The sequence below is a fragment of the Hoplias malabaricus genome, chromosome 17 (genome assembly GCF_029633855.1).
Source record: "Hoplias malabaricus isolate fHopMal1 chromosome 17, fHopMal1.hap1, whole genome shotgun sequence".
Classification (NCBI taxonomy): Eukaryota; Metazoa; Chordata; class Actinopteri; order Characiformes; family Erythrinidae; genus Hoplias; species Hoplias malabaricus.
The window spans coordinates 32,872,907-32,888,657 of NC_089816.1; the positions used below are offsets into that span (position 1 = coordinate 32,872,907).

A 15,751-nucleotide genomic window follows, 5' to 3' on the forward strand; every position below is an offset into this window, starting at 1 on the left:
TGAGGAGTGTGGTGTGTTCTCCCTGTGTCTGCGTGGGTTTCCTCCGGATGACTGTCTGTGAGGAGTGTGGTGTGTTCTCCCTGTGTCTGCGTGGGTTTCCTCCGGGTGACTGTCTGTGAGGAGTGTGGTGTGTTCTCCCTGTGTCTGCGTGGGTTTCCTCCGGGTGACTGTCTGTGAGGAGTGTGGTGTGTTCTCCCTGTGTCTGTGTGGGTTTCCTCCGGGTGACTGTCTGTGAGGAGTGTGGTGTGTTCTCCCTGTGTCTGCGTGGGTTTCCTCCGGATGAATGTCTATGAGGAGTGTGGTGTGTTCTCCCTGTGTCTGCGTGGGTTTCCTCCAGGTGACTGTCTGTGAAGAGTGTGGTGTGTTCTCCCTGTGTCTGCGTGGGTTTCCTCCGGGTGACTGTCTATGAGGAGTGTGGTGTGTTCTCCCTGTGTCTGTGTGGGTTTCCTCCGGGTGACTGTCTGTGAGGAGTGTGGTGTGTTCTCCCTGTGTCTGCGTGGGTTTCCTCCGGATGAATGTCTATGAGGAGTGTGGTGTGTTCTCCCTGTGTCTGCGTGGGTTTCCTCTGGATGACTGTCTGTGAGGAGTGTGGTGTGTTCTCCCTGTGTCTGCGTGGGTTTCCTCCAGGTGACTGTCTGTGAGGAGTGTGGTGTGTTCTCCCTGTGTCTGTGTGGGTTTCCTCCGGGTGACTGTCTGTGAGGAGTGTGGTGTATTCTCCCTGTGTCTGCGTGGGTTTCCTCCGGGTGACTGTCTGTGAGGAGTGTGGTGTGTTCTCCCTGTGTCTGCGTGGGTTTCCTCCGGGTGACTGTCTGTGAGGAGTGTGGTGTGTTCTCCCTGTGTCTGTGTGGGTTTCCTCCGGGTGACTGTCTGTGAGGAGTGTGGTGTGTTCTCCCTGTGTCTGTGTGGGTTTCCTCCGGGTGACTGTCTGTGAGGAGTGTGGTGTGTTCTCCCTGTAACCCTTATCCAGTTCAGGGTCGCGGTGGGTCCAGAGTCTACCTGGAATCATTGGGCACAAGGCAGGAATACACCCTGGAGGGGACACACACTCACACATTCACTCACACCTACGGACACTTTTGAGTCGCCAATCCACCTACCAACGTGTGTTTTTGGACTGTGGGAGGAAACCGGAGCTAATTAATTATCCTAGTTCTCATTATTTTGATGTTTATTAACCCTCAGCTGCTTATAAACTGCAGTAGGACAGTGGTCTACTGCCGTGCTTGCTTCATTTTATTAATAATTTATATAGAGTATTTGTGATACATAGGGCAAGTGCTTGTGTGCGTGTGTGTGTGTGTGTGTGTAGACTAGTGTTCAAAGCTGTGAAACCATCCATAACTGCAGAAGAAGAATGTATTGCTGATGCTGGGCTGCAGGTGACCAGCAGTCACTCCACGACATAAACAGAGATGATATTTTAAACAGATAAAATCAGAGTCCAGGGGTTTTTCCTCACACCTGTTATCGGATTAACTCGGACGTTAACTGGGTGTTCAGTGTGTGAGCAAACAATGAGCAGTGAGCGGGGACACCATTCACGCCTCTACACAATGCTCTAATTACACACCAGCCTTTTTCACACACTATGGAGGTCCACCAAGAGCTGCTCCTGATATCAGCTGTGGAGCTGGTTCAGGATCAAATACCACACACACTGTAAACACTCCACACACACTGTAAACACTCCACACACTGGATTAATCGCTCCAGTTTAATGATTCATTACTAATCACGTAAAAACACAAGTCCCCGTGTAAAAGCAGGGCAGGGCTGAAGAGCGGTCTGTTAAATAAAAGCAGGTTGTGTCTCAGTGAGAGAGGTGAGTGACCTGTGGTGTGATCACCCCTCACCCCTCTCCCCTCTCAATCTGAGCCACTGGGTCTCTGACCTGCAGTGACACACCTGTCAGACCGATATCAGGGAAGAATCCAGCCAAAAGTGACACTGAAATGAAAACGAGAGAGAGAGAAAAGAGAGAGAGAGAGAGGGGAAGAGCAAGAGAGAGAGGGCAAGAGAGTGATGGAGTAAGAGCAAGAGACAGAGAGAGAGAGAGCACGAGAGAGCGCAAGAGAGAGAGAACACGAGAGAGCGCAAGAGAGAGAGAACAAGAGCAAGAGAGAGAGCGCAAGAGAGGGAGAGAGAGAGAGCAAGAGACAGAGAGCGAGAGAGAGAGAGAGCGCGCGCAAGAGAGAGAGGGCAAGAGAGAGAGTGTGAGAGAGAGAGAATCCTAGAAAAACATTGACAAATAAAATGGAGAAACAGAGAAAAAAAAATCTAGACACAAACAGAGAAACAAAGACAGAGAAGAAATGAATGAAGCTGGGAGAGAAACAGAGAGAATAAGAATACGACAAACAGACAAAAGACAAACAGAAATAAAGGCTGTGTACATTTACTACTGCTTTCTGTCACAAGTGAAACACGAGCCTCGTGGGAACAACGGAAAAAAATCCCTCGTGGTTTATTTCTTATATCCCTTCAGTGGCTCAGCCAAGGCTTCACCCGGAACACAGAGTGAACGAGTGCGACTGTGAAGGAGTGAGAGAGATGAATAAACTAATACATGCACATTCTCTTGCCCAAAAAAATAAATAAATAAAAAATCGTGGGCCCTGGCTCATCCAACATTTCTCTTTTTTCACCAGAGGTGAGTGCAAACTGCCCACATCTGTCACATCAACTAGCACCATGAGGAGGGGACATCCTACATCCTACCCGCCCAGAGAGCTTTCACAGCTGTGGCCTCCTGTAAAGAGACCCGACCCTTAGACACGTGAAACTTAAACAGCTGTGTTTGTATTTAACACTGAACATCTGTGTCTGGAAAACACCAACGTTGAAAGCATCAGAAATAACTAATGTCTACAAATGTTTGGACAAAGTGTGCACTGACGGATAATAGTAAACATCTCTGTAAAAGTGCTATTGACATGAACCTTTCACCAGATGTCGGTAGCAACCTCCAACCTGCTTCATTTTCTTTCTCTGAAACCAGTTGAGCGTTTGCTTGTGTGAGTGTTTGGGATCATTGTCTTGCTGAAACGTCCACCCTCATGTCTTTGTACATTTGTCCATTCATCGTTCCTTCAATTGTGTGCCTGCGTCGTATGCTGCAAACCAGCCCCGTCTCATGATGTTCCCACCTCCGAACTTTACAGTTGGTGTGGTGTTTTTGCGGCGATACGCAGTGCCTTTTGACCTCCAAACATCGGGTGTATTACGACATCCAAACAGTTCGGTTCTAGCCTCATCCGAGCCGTCTATACTCTCCCAGTGCACACTGTAAACGTGCTTTAACCTGCTTTTTCTTCAGTAGCAGGGGGCAGCCGTGGCCTTGAGGTTAGAGAAGTGAGCTCGAGGCCGGAGGGTCGCTGGTTCAGTTCCCCCAGGACCTGCAAGGAATAACTCATTCACGGCTGAAGTGCCTTTGAGCAAGGCTCCCTGGGCGCCGAGGCGGCCTGTTCCAGTGGTGTGTGTGTGTGTGTGTGTTCACAGCCCCTAGTGCTGCTCACTAGTGTGTGTTGGTGCGTTTGGTACCAAGGATGGGTCCAATGCAATAAGGTTGAGAAGGTCTTGCGAGGGCTCACTGGTTTTTCCCGCCATGAGATGTTTCTTGTGTGGTACCTTGGTAATGAGACATCTCCTTATTAATTTGCATATTAATCATATTCATTATAAAGAGGCAGGATTGCTCTCCACTTACTGCTAGGTTTCAGCTGGCGTCATGACTCTTTTTCTTTATGTGTTCAATACTTTTCCCCTTTTCCCGGTGTCATTTCTCGTTATTAACGTAACTCTATGGTTTGATTTGTGTGTGTGTGTGTGTGTGTGTGTGGATTGGAGATTGTTACCGACCACTGGTGAGAATTTCATGTCAGTTGCACCTTAAGAAATATATTTACTGAGAAAATTGGTGACGTTCAATACTCATTTCACCCGCAATAAATGGTGTTATTTACATTTAAATGTTTCTATTAATTAATTAACTCTCTCTCTCTCTCTCTCTCTCTCTCTCTCTCACCGTTTCATCGTCGACTTTGCTGCATTTGCTGATTCCTAATTCGTCCTCAGCTTCACTGCTCCCTCGACCGCTTCCCCTCTGCCTTAGAGTCTGGGGAAAAAAATTAAAAAACAAAGACAACATTAGCCTTCAGTTGCTTTAAATATCGGCTTCAATTTTACACGTTCCTGATGTTCCAGTGTGTGGTGTGTTTAGTTAGAGAGAGCGAGAGAGAGAGAGAGAGAGGGGGGGGGGGGGGGGAGACAGAGGGGAGAGAGAGAGAGAGAGAGCAAGAGACAGAGGGGAGAGAGAGAGAGAGAGAGAGCGAGAGACAGGGGGGAGAGAGAGAGAGAGAGAGAGAGACACTGCTGTGTGTGTTTGTGTTTGTGTACCACGTATTTATCATGTTGTGGGGGCCAAAACCTGTTCATACACTAACATGTAACTTCACCACAAAGCCAGAAAAACAAACCTGTGTGTGAGAAAACACATCAACAGTTCGCTGAAGTTCACCTGTCACCAACGCCAGCAGAGACAAGCACAGGAATGACAAACATGAGCACACACTGGTAATACACCACACAGACACACACAGAGACACACACAGTGCACCTGAGGACCTACAGCTACACATTAACCTTACCATAACCTTCACCTCAGTAACTAAGTACAAAATCTCATCTAGTCCTATCTATACGAAGACATTAGAACCTAGCACGCACACACACACACACACACACACACGTGTATATTTGATATAAAACTATGCCCACAATATAGAAAAACAAACAATAAAAGCAGAAATGAATGGATATCCATTTATCAATGAAAAGAGTGTTTAGTAAAGAGCTGTAAACTGTTTAGCCACAAGATTAAACCCCTGCCAGGGGACGTGAGGAACGCTGACGACCTGGACACAGCGCCCCCTGTGGAGTGGGTGGGATTTCATCACACAGCGAGTGAACAGTCAGGTCTTGTGTGTGTAAGAACATGGGCCGCTGTGACAAGGACCAGACGATCTGTAAACGACAGGTTTTGTGGGGGACTCCAGGTGTTGTGGGGGACTCCAGGTGTTGTGGGGGACTCCAGGTTTGCCGTGATTGGTATCAAACTGGGAAACTGTGGATCGGGGAGTTCATGCTGATCAAGTGCACCCTTTCGCCTACAGCCACGCCCTGACCCACTGTAAACACTGTCCAGGAACGGCTGAAGGAACATGACCAAGGGTTGGAGGTGTTGGTTTAGGCTCTGGGTTCCTCAGATATCAGTCCTGAGTGTGTGGGGGATGTATGGGGAAAGAAAATATCCAGAGAAATTAAAGAGCTGCTACTAACATTTTTGTTCCAGATACGACAGGACACCTTCACACACACACACACACACACACACACACACACAAAGTTTGTTTATGCCCTTCACAGGCCAAAGGCTGGGTCAGACAGGTGAAAAATTAATCAGGCGCCACTCCACTCTCAGCTAAACAGGTGATTAACCTCGTCCATTTCACACCTGCGCCGAGCAAAACCACACCTTCAGCGCAATCCAACACCTGAAGACCATCCACAAACAAACAAACACACACACATCATAGAGCTAAAGTCTGTTCCACTCAGCTACAGCTGCTGCACACACACACACACACACCTCCCCAGGTTTCCTCCTCCACTCTGAGGGAGTTTTTTGTTCATAAAAAGCTCTGTATAAATACATTGTGATTGGATTTGATTTGTGAGATATCTTTGATGAATGAGAGATAACAGAGAGCTCCACACACTTTGCGGAGACCTAGGTGTGTCACTCGCTCCACGCTAACAGGTGTGACGCTGCTCGTTAGCCTCATAGCTCCCGCCCAAATATAAAGAACCAACCTGAATTAAGTGCTAAAGGAAGCCTTGTAAATTAGACCTTTTCACGTTTAATAAACATCTGTGTTTTTCTGGTTCTCCACATTTCTGACACCTCCCTTTTCTACTTTCAAATCTCTCTCTCTCTCACCTTTCCCCTATCTTCAGAGCAGACACGGCTGACCTGATATTCCACACACACTTACAGTTGTGTAAGTTCCTCACACACACACACACACACACACACACAGAATCAATAAGCTGCTGCTACACCTGTACTAATAAATGTTGTAGCGTGATTACGTGACTCATTACACTCGTCATTCGCCTCTTACATTTTTTCCCAGTTCCACCCACTTACTCTTTCCTCAGAGACATGTATCCAGCAAATGCAACCCCCCCCCCCCCCACACACACACACACTGTCACACTGGCTAACACACACCTCTATTACCTGGGTGATGGGGAAGATGGAGGAACCCAAACGAAGATTTAAGAGTGGGACCGACTCTTATTCAAAATAACACTTTACGTGATTCATGTTATTTACGAGGATTTAAATACTACTTATTTTAGGACCCTGGGGAAATGAAAGTGCTGCACACACGTGCAGCTGGGGTCCATGTATTCGTTTAGTGAACGCAGCATGAGCTTCTCGTCTACGTTTACAGTAAAAATGTGTAATTTGTATCAACTATGAAAACCATCAAAGCAGCTTTAATCAACACCAGAAGGTTTTAAACACACACACACACACACTTAAAACACAAAGAAATAAGCATCCAAGCAGTGAAGGTAAACCTCAGGGGTGAAGCGGATGGAAACAAACAGAGATGTAGCTATAGTAACTGTCTCTATCCACAATGAGCATTCACAGCGATGAAGAATCAAAACAGCAGAGACCCACCCTCATCACGCAACGCAGCGTTAAAAATAAACGATTATAAAACTCAAACAGCAGAGAGACCTGTGTTTATCATGTGGTGTAAAAATAAACCTGTACACAAACTAAAACAACCCAAAAAAGGCATGGAATACATTTACAGCGTAACACAGCGGAAAATTAAACCTAGGCCTGTATCAACGCTAAAAAACTAAACCAAAACCTCATAGACGCAGACTCTCGTCACATAATGAGCAGAAAAGTAAACCTACACCAACACCGCAGCGCAGCAGAAACACCCGCACACCTCCGTTTAACAGTAAACAGTCCTCAGAAAGAACTCGGACACCTTTCCCAAACTGTTATTACATCTCATCATGACTGGGTAAAGAAAGCATTCCCATATAGGGCTATTGTATTAATTGTATATTAATTGTATATTTTACCACGATTACAATGAATGAAGGATTATGTTGTTGCTGTGTTGATGACCCTCGTAGTTCAGTGACGAGGCTTGTGCTGTAAATATGATCCAGGATTAAAGCTGGGATATTTTTTCAAATGTTGCCGGGAGCTTGTTCCTCTCTTGTTTTTGGAGCACTGTTGTCTTAAAGTCAACACGTTCAAACCACAGACACTGTTTTTTTCTTTGGTACGAGCTGCTGGAGTCGCTCGGTCGGCCTCGGTGTTTAGGTTCTCCTCCATGTGGCAGATAGGGGCCAGAATCACGTGACTACAGCTTCGTAGAATGGTTTTAAAGGAATAGTTCATTAACACACAGTTAATGTACAATCTTTATGGACAAGATTATGTCGCTTAGAAGTTCTGAATGTCCATTTCAATTAATTGCCCAGCCCTATTCCCATATGTATTTAAAATATTCTAAATAGTGTTGCAGCGATACTGATACTGGCACTTAAACACCGTATCGTATCGGCTACAGAGAGCACCGATACCATAGGTGTGTTGGAAATGGCCCATTACTCACGATTCCCTACGTGTGGTACACAGGGCACTTTTCGGGACACACCCCATGAAGCAGATAATGATGTGCACCACTAGATGCAGCTTGAATTAAACTTGGTGCAGATTATAAAAAAACTGATTATTTCACACTACACGACTGTTTTATGTTGATTATTACGAAGACTGGAACAATGACACACACACACACACTACTGCAGTGGGAGCTGGATATGAGTCGAATAGCACATAGTTGCGGCTACGTTTCACCTTAAATGGTTAACAAACGGCGCGCGTCACAATATTTCGTCATTTAAGATGGAATGGAAAATTAAAATACAGTTGGAATCCACCGCTCGCACCTGTGCTCTGTTCTCATTGGCTGTTGAAGGGACTCGTTCAGCCTCGAGCTGGTGGAGAACGTTGGGTCGAGAGAAATAAATAAATAAATAAATAAATAAATAAATAAAAATCAAAGGTTTGATATGCTGTGACTGGTCTGAAACGCGATTTCGAGGCAAAATAGTCGTGGAGTGTAACCCTAGCTTAAGGCGTGCGAAAGAACACTGACTTCAACCAAAAACAAAGAATCACAGGTCAGCAGCAGTACTTAGAAAGTGCATTTCACAGTTATAACAAATATCCTCATAACAGTGTAAAAAGCTGTGTATTTGTTACTGCATTGTACAAATATTTATTTTTTCATGGCTCTGAAACTTTGAGCCTTGAATGAACATTTATGTCTTTATTAACTGCACATTACAAATGTTGTTCATTCAAGCTTATTATATCTTATTAGCGATACAGAATACTGCTTTAACTAAATAAAATCTGTAAGTATAGCAATATATATATCTGGATTTATCGGTACCTATAGAGTTGGTATCGGTACTCAGTATCGACAAATACTTGAACATGAAATATCGGTCAGCAGGGAAAAAGTGGTATAAAGGTGAATCGCTAATTCTGAATTTAAAGGTTGCCCCCCAAACGTTTGTGTAAATGAGACACTGACGAGGAGCTGGTGCTGGAAAGCCCAAAGACATCAGAACACCTTCCTCATTCTTGTTCATCTTCACGGGAAAAAATGTTGCCGTTTTATCACCTGATCTCAGAGAGACAGTATCTGCCTTTTTCTAAAATGATACCCTTTGGACTACTACGTTTTTAGAAACTAAACTCTGCCCTACATCTGTCATCTCTTCTCTTAGAAAGGGTGGGGGAGTTATCAGCCTCCTGTGGAACTAGTTTATGAAGTGACCGACAACACTGCTGTGAACCGCACTGCTGTGAACGAGTCAGAACGAGGCTGATGTGGGGTTTGATCCTTGTGGTGTTTTGACCTAGGTTCACTTGTGGAAAACAGGGAGAATTGTTTTTTTTTCCATATTCATCAACAGTTTCCAGAGGACGATAGTAAGATGGATTTGGGTGACTCTAAACTTCTTTACTGCTTTCAGAATTAAAGATGTAGTGTATAAATGATGTAGAGGTACTGCCAAAGGCACAGGATGTTTTTTGTGTGTGTTTACATAGAAAAAGACTGTCTAATTAATTATCCCATTTAAAAAGTCAGATAAGTAAAGGCAAGTGTATTAGTGTTAAAAATATACATCATTTTAAAAAAATAGACATCATACATCATTTTCATTTAAATAGAAAAAGAAAGATTTACCCAGTCATTCCAGGCACACATGCATTCACAAGGTACAAGACTGACTTTGAGAAAACTGTGAAGCTTATAACACTTGAGAGAGAGAGAGAAAAAGAGAAAAAGAGAGAAAGAGAGAAAGAAAGAAAGAAAGAGGAAATACAGAGGACAAGAGAGCGAGAGAAAAAGAAAGAGGAAAGAGGGAGAGAGACACAGGGACAGACAGAGAGAGAGACAGAGTGAGAGAGAGAGAGAGACAGAGAGAGCTAAAGAGAAAGAAAGAGGGAAAGACAGAAAGAAAGAGGAGAGAGAGACAGAGTGAGAGAGAGAGAGCAAAAGAGAGAGGCACAGCAGGTTTACTCCACCTCACAACCACAGCCATTCCATGGAAACCTCAGAACCAAATAATTATGGGATGTGGTGCACAACTCCCTTTACTTTCCTTCACTATCATCCATTCAATCTGAGTCACAGATCAGTATTACAGCCCTGCATTATCTAATCTCATTCAGTGTGTTCATACAACACACACACACACACCTACTGAATCCAACCTGTCTAATGAATAATCTGGTCATTTCACAATATACACTTCCCAACCCTAAATTTTACATTTTACACAAAAACGTTACACGTTTAGTCCTCTTTCATCTCATTCCTCACAGACCAGGTATGATTTGGTCTAACAAAGCATGCAGAGCAACAGATAGACTACAGCCTGTAATTGTGGAACTACAAAGTTCTCCTGTGTGGTCAGTGGAGCCGAGCGATCGGACAATGAGTGTAGAAGCAAGGAAGCAATGAAACTCCATTTTTCATTGTTAGCCGCTCTTTACATTGTGTGTAACTTCCCTGCCCTCCTTCAAAAGTTACCTAGTGCATTTTCTGCAGTGCTGAACTCAACAGCTGTTATATAAAAATGATTATGTGAATGTAGGGTATGATGCAGTGCTAAGTGAAGGGCTATTAGCTTCTATTCAATGTAAGTGTATTAGCCTTTTAGCTCTGAATTATGTTGCACTGTCACATGAGCTAGGTTTTAGTTCTGAAATTATTATTATATGAATTTAAAAGTAACATTATGTACCGACAGCCGCTATTAAAATTTGATTTTTTTATTAGCCTGGTTAGGGTTTAATCCATCAATTTTTAACCCTTACACCAAGGTTGTTTTGGAAAACACATGCTCAGAGGCTAAATACGGTTTGCAGCAGTACTCAAACTGCTACGTTATCCAAAGCAAGGCAAGATCTGCCTGTTAAAACACTGAGATTAAAATGATCAGATGAGTGAGTTCAGTGAAAAACAGTAGGCGATTCAGAACTATGTTGGTGTCCTTCGGACGGACTGGTGGGTGTGACTAAGCTCGTTTTACCTGTGGCCTGAGTAGAATGGAGCTGGTGGGTCAGTCAGATTCTCAAGGTGTGAACGGCCGAGTAGGGGCGGAGGTGTTTGATTACAGAAGCTGAAGGAGGCCAAAAAGGGAGGGCTCAGGAGGAGAAAGGTAAACTCTTTTATTGTCCTCATCCACAGCAGCAGCTGTCAGACAGAGGGAGAGGAGCAGGTCTAGCGGGTTTCTGTCTCACTCTCTCTCATCCCTCTCTCTCTCTCTCTCTACCGAGTGTGGGAGTGCTCGGTCCACCAGCGTGTCAGAGCCAGAGAGGTACATATGGAAAGGATGACACAGGACATGGTGCACATGGACGAATATTCAAATATGCAAATATCAAAAGCTTCTGATGTTACACAGCCTTCGGGAACTGAAGCCCTGTGCACTGCCCTGTTCATTACACATCACTAAATACTGAGGAGCAACCTGCCGGTCTGTGCATGCGAGTCATTTTCATTTCACACCCACATTTGACTACACAACTGTATATAGACATTATTAGACTACATTAAAACTACAGTGCAGAACTGCCCATTTTGTGATGCAATAAACAACAATAAATGTACATATACCACTGAGATTTATCAACTGTGCTCTGACTGTGTGTGTACATTATCTCAGAACCATCAAAGTGCATCAAAATAAATAAATAAACACAGCATCATGGAGTTTTTTTTTTTTGGACCTGATAGGAAACACTATCCAAGAATATTCCGCAATTCCAAACAATCAATTTTGATGCATTTAACTATGAAAAACCTGGTCATGTGGCACGCTAAGCTTTCTTAATCAGTTAAAGGAGACAAAAAAACAAACAAGCACAAAATAGCCAAATGGACCGGCAATGGCGCTTTAGGTTAGAAACTGCTCTGCAGACACCCTCAGAAACCATCACTGTTAAAGACGCTTCTGGATTCTGCGCTAATAAAAAAGTAGTGGAAATTACAAACATCAAACTGGATCCTGGTAAAACTTGATTATAAATAATACACATAAACAGTTCAGTGTCGCCAGAGAGGAGCGAAGATATTTACATTTAGGGCTGTATCAGTCCCACACCCTCACAGCCTACAACTCACTCAGCAGCGAAGGTGAAACTCAGTCCCATGCAGGAGAAGGAGTGCCCGTGAAGGTTTGGATAGTGGCCACAGGCTAAAAAGCTCTGTTGCAGATGAATAAAGCACTCTGATGCAGCCACACACTGGCCTAAGGTCACTATGCCACATGCCAAGCATCGGAGAGAGGTGCGTAACGTGCACACGGCTTTGGGTCTTGAAGAAGTGGCACAATGCTTTTTGGCGTCATGGAGAGTCCTCCAATACTTCTGGGAGGAGTCAGAACTCATCATCCAAAATCAGCAACAGTTCTCACTAAGGCTCTCGTGGACAAATACAATCAGATCCTCACAGGAATGTACCAACATCTAAAGTAAGGCCTCACTGCAGCAATTGAGATGTAAATATTCTTCAGAGGTTTTTGATTTTTGATTGTTATGAGGTTCTATAGGGCCATAGTGAGGAAAGTAGGAAGAGAAGAAGAAGAAAAAAAGAATGGGGTGAGAGAGAGAGAGAGAGAGAGAGAGAGAGAGAGAGAGAGAGAGAGAGAGAGAGAGAGAGAGAGAGAGAGAACAAAGGCGTGAGGGGAGAGATGAAGGGTACTGTGTGCAGGCTGGTACCGCAGGAACAGGGCCACAGTGTGAGGATGTGGGATGGTCTGTGGGGTCAGTGGGAGGCTGTAGGGAGTGAGATCCTAGGACAAGGTCATGATAAAAGGCGCCGAAAGCGGCTGTTCTGAACAGGGGGGGAGAACACTGCTGTGGGGTTTGACTCCTGTCCTCCAAAAGCAGGTCACCGACATTTAATTAAAGACCCCAGAATTATGTTCACTTTTGGAAAAAAAAGGATGAGAACGTCCTCTGAGCGTTTTGTAATTTCTCACGTGACCAATAATAACATTCATCATTTACAGCGTGAGGTACGTATGGAGCTAGGCCCAGGGATGAATCACAGATCTGAGAGACCTTAAATAACCACAATGACCACATTTAGTGAGTTATTAATAATATAAATCATTAATAACCTTTGTTTGTTTCATGTATTCAGCCATTTGCACATATTCAAGGTCTATTCCTTTATCTAAAGGTGACATGTGCAGTGAACCGCTGTGGTTAGCGACTCTGGGCTTCGTGATCAGTTTTATATGATCTAATATTTATTTTAAATAATTTCCATAAATAAACCACTCTGGGTTTGCCATAATATATGAAACATACTATAAAATTGATTAAACATTTACGATTATTATTATTATTTTTTTTTATTATTATTATGGCAAGAAGATAAAGACTGTAATATTTCTTTGATTAGCCAGCTATTTCTGTTTAGTTCAGAGGGGGAATAAAAACAAAGTAAAAAAATTAAGCAAAAATGCCAGATTAGTAAGTAGTGAACCAACATCATATAAGAATAATAATACAACAGTTAGCTGACCTGAAGTACACATGCCTGCAGGTTAGCAATTAGCCATATTAGCCGACCCTGTAGCTCAAAGCTAGCTGCCTGACCTGCCTGCTTCTTTAGAACAGTGAATGCACACAAAGGACAGCAGTGACCACACAAGGCAGTGAAATGGTTGAGAAACTACACAACAATAGTCAACAAGAGCTCATTTAAAGGCTAAGACCCAGCGATATGAAAGTGTCGAACAAATAAATACAGTGGAATTTGAGTTCCTGGCTTGTGTTTATTGAGAGTCAGAAAACATGTTATTTCTTACTAATTCAAGGAATATGGTTTAAAAGACCATTGGTCCCCCAACGGTGTTGGGAAACTCTAATAGGCGTCTTGCCTGTGACGTAGATGGTGGACAACAACTCTAGAAGCTGCACTTAATTTAATGCAAAATGACGAAAAGGTGTGTTGTTTTTGGCTGCAATCATTCAATGTACAGTGGGACATCTGTGCACAAATGGCCCAAAGATCCCAAAATATCCAGAAAATGGACTAAATTTGTCCACTTTAAACGGGCGCTTTGGAAAGGACCATCCGCTCACTCCGTTATCTGTAGCTCATTTCACTGGCGCTTTTCCAACAATATGGGCATGTAAGGACACCAACGAAAGGTGTTCAAGAGCCTCTGTAACATGGAGGTAAACAGGGTAAGGACACTCACTTCGCCTGTTTTAGTTGGTGTTAGTTAACGTTAGCTTGACTCGCTAAACTCGGTGGCTCAGATTATACTCGGCTACGTAGCTGCATTACGGAGGTTTATAGTGTCGGATGAATTCGAGTTCGACTTCGATCACATTTACAAGAATAACGGTACCTCTACATTTGAGTTTAGCTTATTGCTAGGCTATTGTCATGAATAATGTTGGTTATTTAGCTAGATACTGTCATAACAGTCAGTCATAACGGTGTTTTACCGCGGCGTTGTTCAGCTGTTGTCCACCAGTGACGTCACGGTCGCGTTCAAGAATTTTCGTAGAGAGCTCGGGTTTTTCCGTAAATTTAATAAAATTATCAGTTTTAAAGCAAAATAAGCTGCTATTTTCATTTTAATTCATACTTATATCTGTCAGTAACTGAAATAATGTGGAATATTCATGGAGCTCCTTTAAGTGGTGCTTAGCCTTCAAGATTTTATTTTCAACACAAGCCAGTTTGTCCTGAATCCACTGGCGACCCCCACACTTTCCTCAGCAGTGCTGGTTTTTCTGGCCTTGCTGGTTCACCCAGACCCTGCTTTTCACATTCAGACCCTCACCTGCTGCAGTTCACAGAAACGTCAGCATGTTTTAATGTGAGTGAAACTAATTCTCCTGGATTCGAGTGAAAGTTACACCTTTGCCTGTGGCATCCTCACCTCCACCCAAACGGCCTGCCTTTACTACAAATATGGAAGCGCGTCAGAGAGGGATCCTCTTCAGCAAAAGTCAAATGCAAGTTTTCCCGCTCTTCTGAGAAAGGCAAATCAGAACAAGCCTCGTCTAAAATAACTAAATAAAGACATGAACCCTGTCTTTAAAGCAAACGCTCGCAGGTTTCTGTTACAGATCGAATGCAGAAATGTTGGTGGGTACCTGCTCATCCAACGTTTCCGGTGAAATCAATAAGAATATCCGTAAAGATTTGATTTCAGTGGCTTAGAGATTCTGACGTGCAACTCCCATTCACCCCCAAGGTATTACTTGGCGCTCCATCCCTTCAGAGAATACATTGGACCGCAGGAGGTAACCAGAGCACCAGGAGTAACCCCACACTGACACAGCGAGAACACACTAAACTCCTCACAAGCAGCAGGTCAAAGTAATTATGGATTTATGAAGATTTATGGATATGCAGCATTTACTTTTTGGGTGTAGCGCCAGGCTAAACCTCACCCAGGTCTGCAACAATTCCACATCGAAGGTGTGTCCTTTACACTCTACTCCAGCCCATTTTACTACATTCTCCCCGATAAACGTGCGCCCAGTCACACAGGACAGGCCATAATAACCCACACGCACTCCAGCAGCATGCAGTGGCCAAAGAGCGTAAGACACACGCAGAGCCGGGGCTGGAACTGGTTGGAATGCGCTTGTGAAGGTGTGGGTGGAGTCAAGACCGTAGGAGAAGCCCTTGTCAGAGCGCTGTTATATCGCGGAATTGGCTGATCCTGTGCTGCTGGATAAAGGGCAGTGTGTATAAGGTGTCAGTGGGAAGAGAAGCACGTCGTGACTCACTGGCTGCCGGGCTGTGCCGGGGGTCTAAGTTCACCCTGACGTCACCGAGTGTGCAAACTTGCCAGGAGTGAGCTGATAGAGAGATAGTAATGGGCTCCGTTATGGATTTTGAATGCTTATAGGCCTTCACTATGGTCTGTGAAACTACCACCGAGGAGAACACTATGGGTGAATCTCATTCCACCCCTTAGCCCTACCTCTCCGTTTCACCTAGGGGTGGGGGGGGGGCTCATTTCTTGACGGGAAAGAGGGGTAGGGTTGAGGGGTAGGGCTCTATACCACTTGAAACTGGGG

The 15,751-nt window shown here is 44.2% G+C and overlaps 1 protein-coding gene across 1 annotated transcript in view; it reads right to left on the bottom strand.

Moving 5' to 3' along the window:
• The window catches only part of fa2h (fatty acid 2-hydroxylase), a 43,955-nt gene that overhangs the window by 7,134 nt on the left and 21,070 nt on the right, over nt 1-15,751 (bottom strand). The window contains exon 2 of the mRNA XM_066649712.1: nt 4,025-4,114. Within this exon, the coding sequence (XP_066505809.1) occupies nt 4,025-4,114 (90 nt within the window). The remainder of the gene's footprint in view (nt 1-4,024; nt 4,115-15,751) is intronic.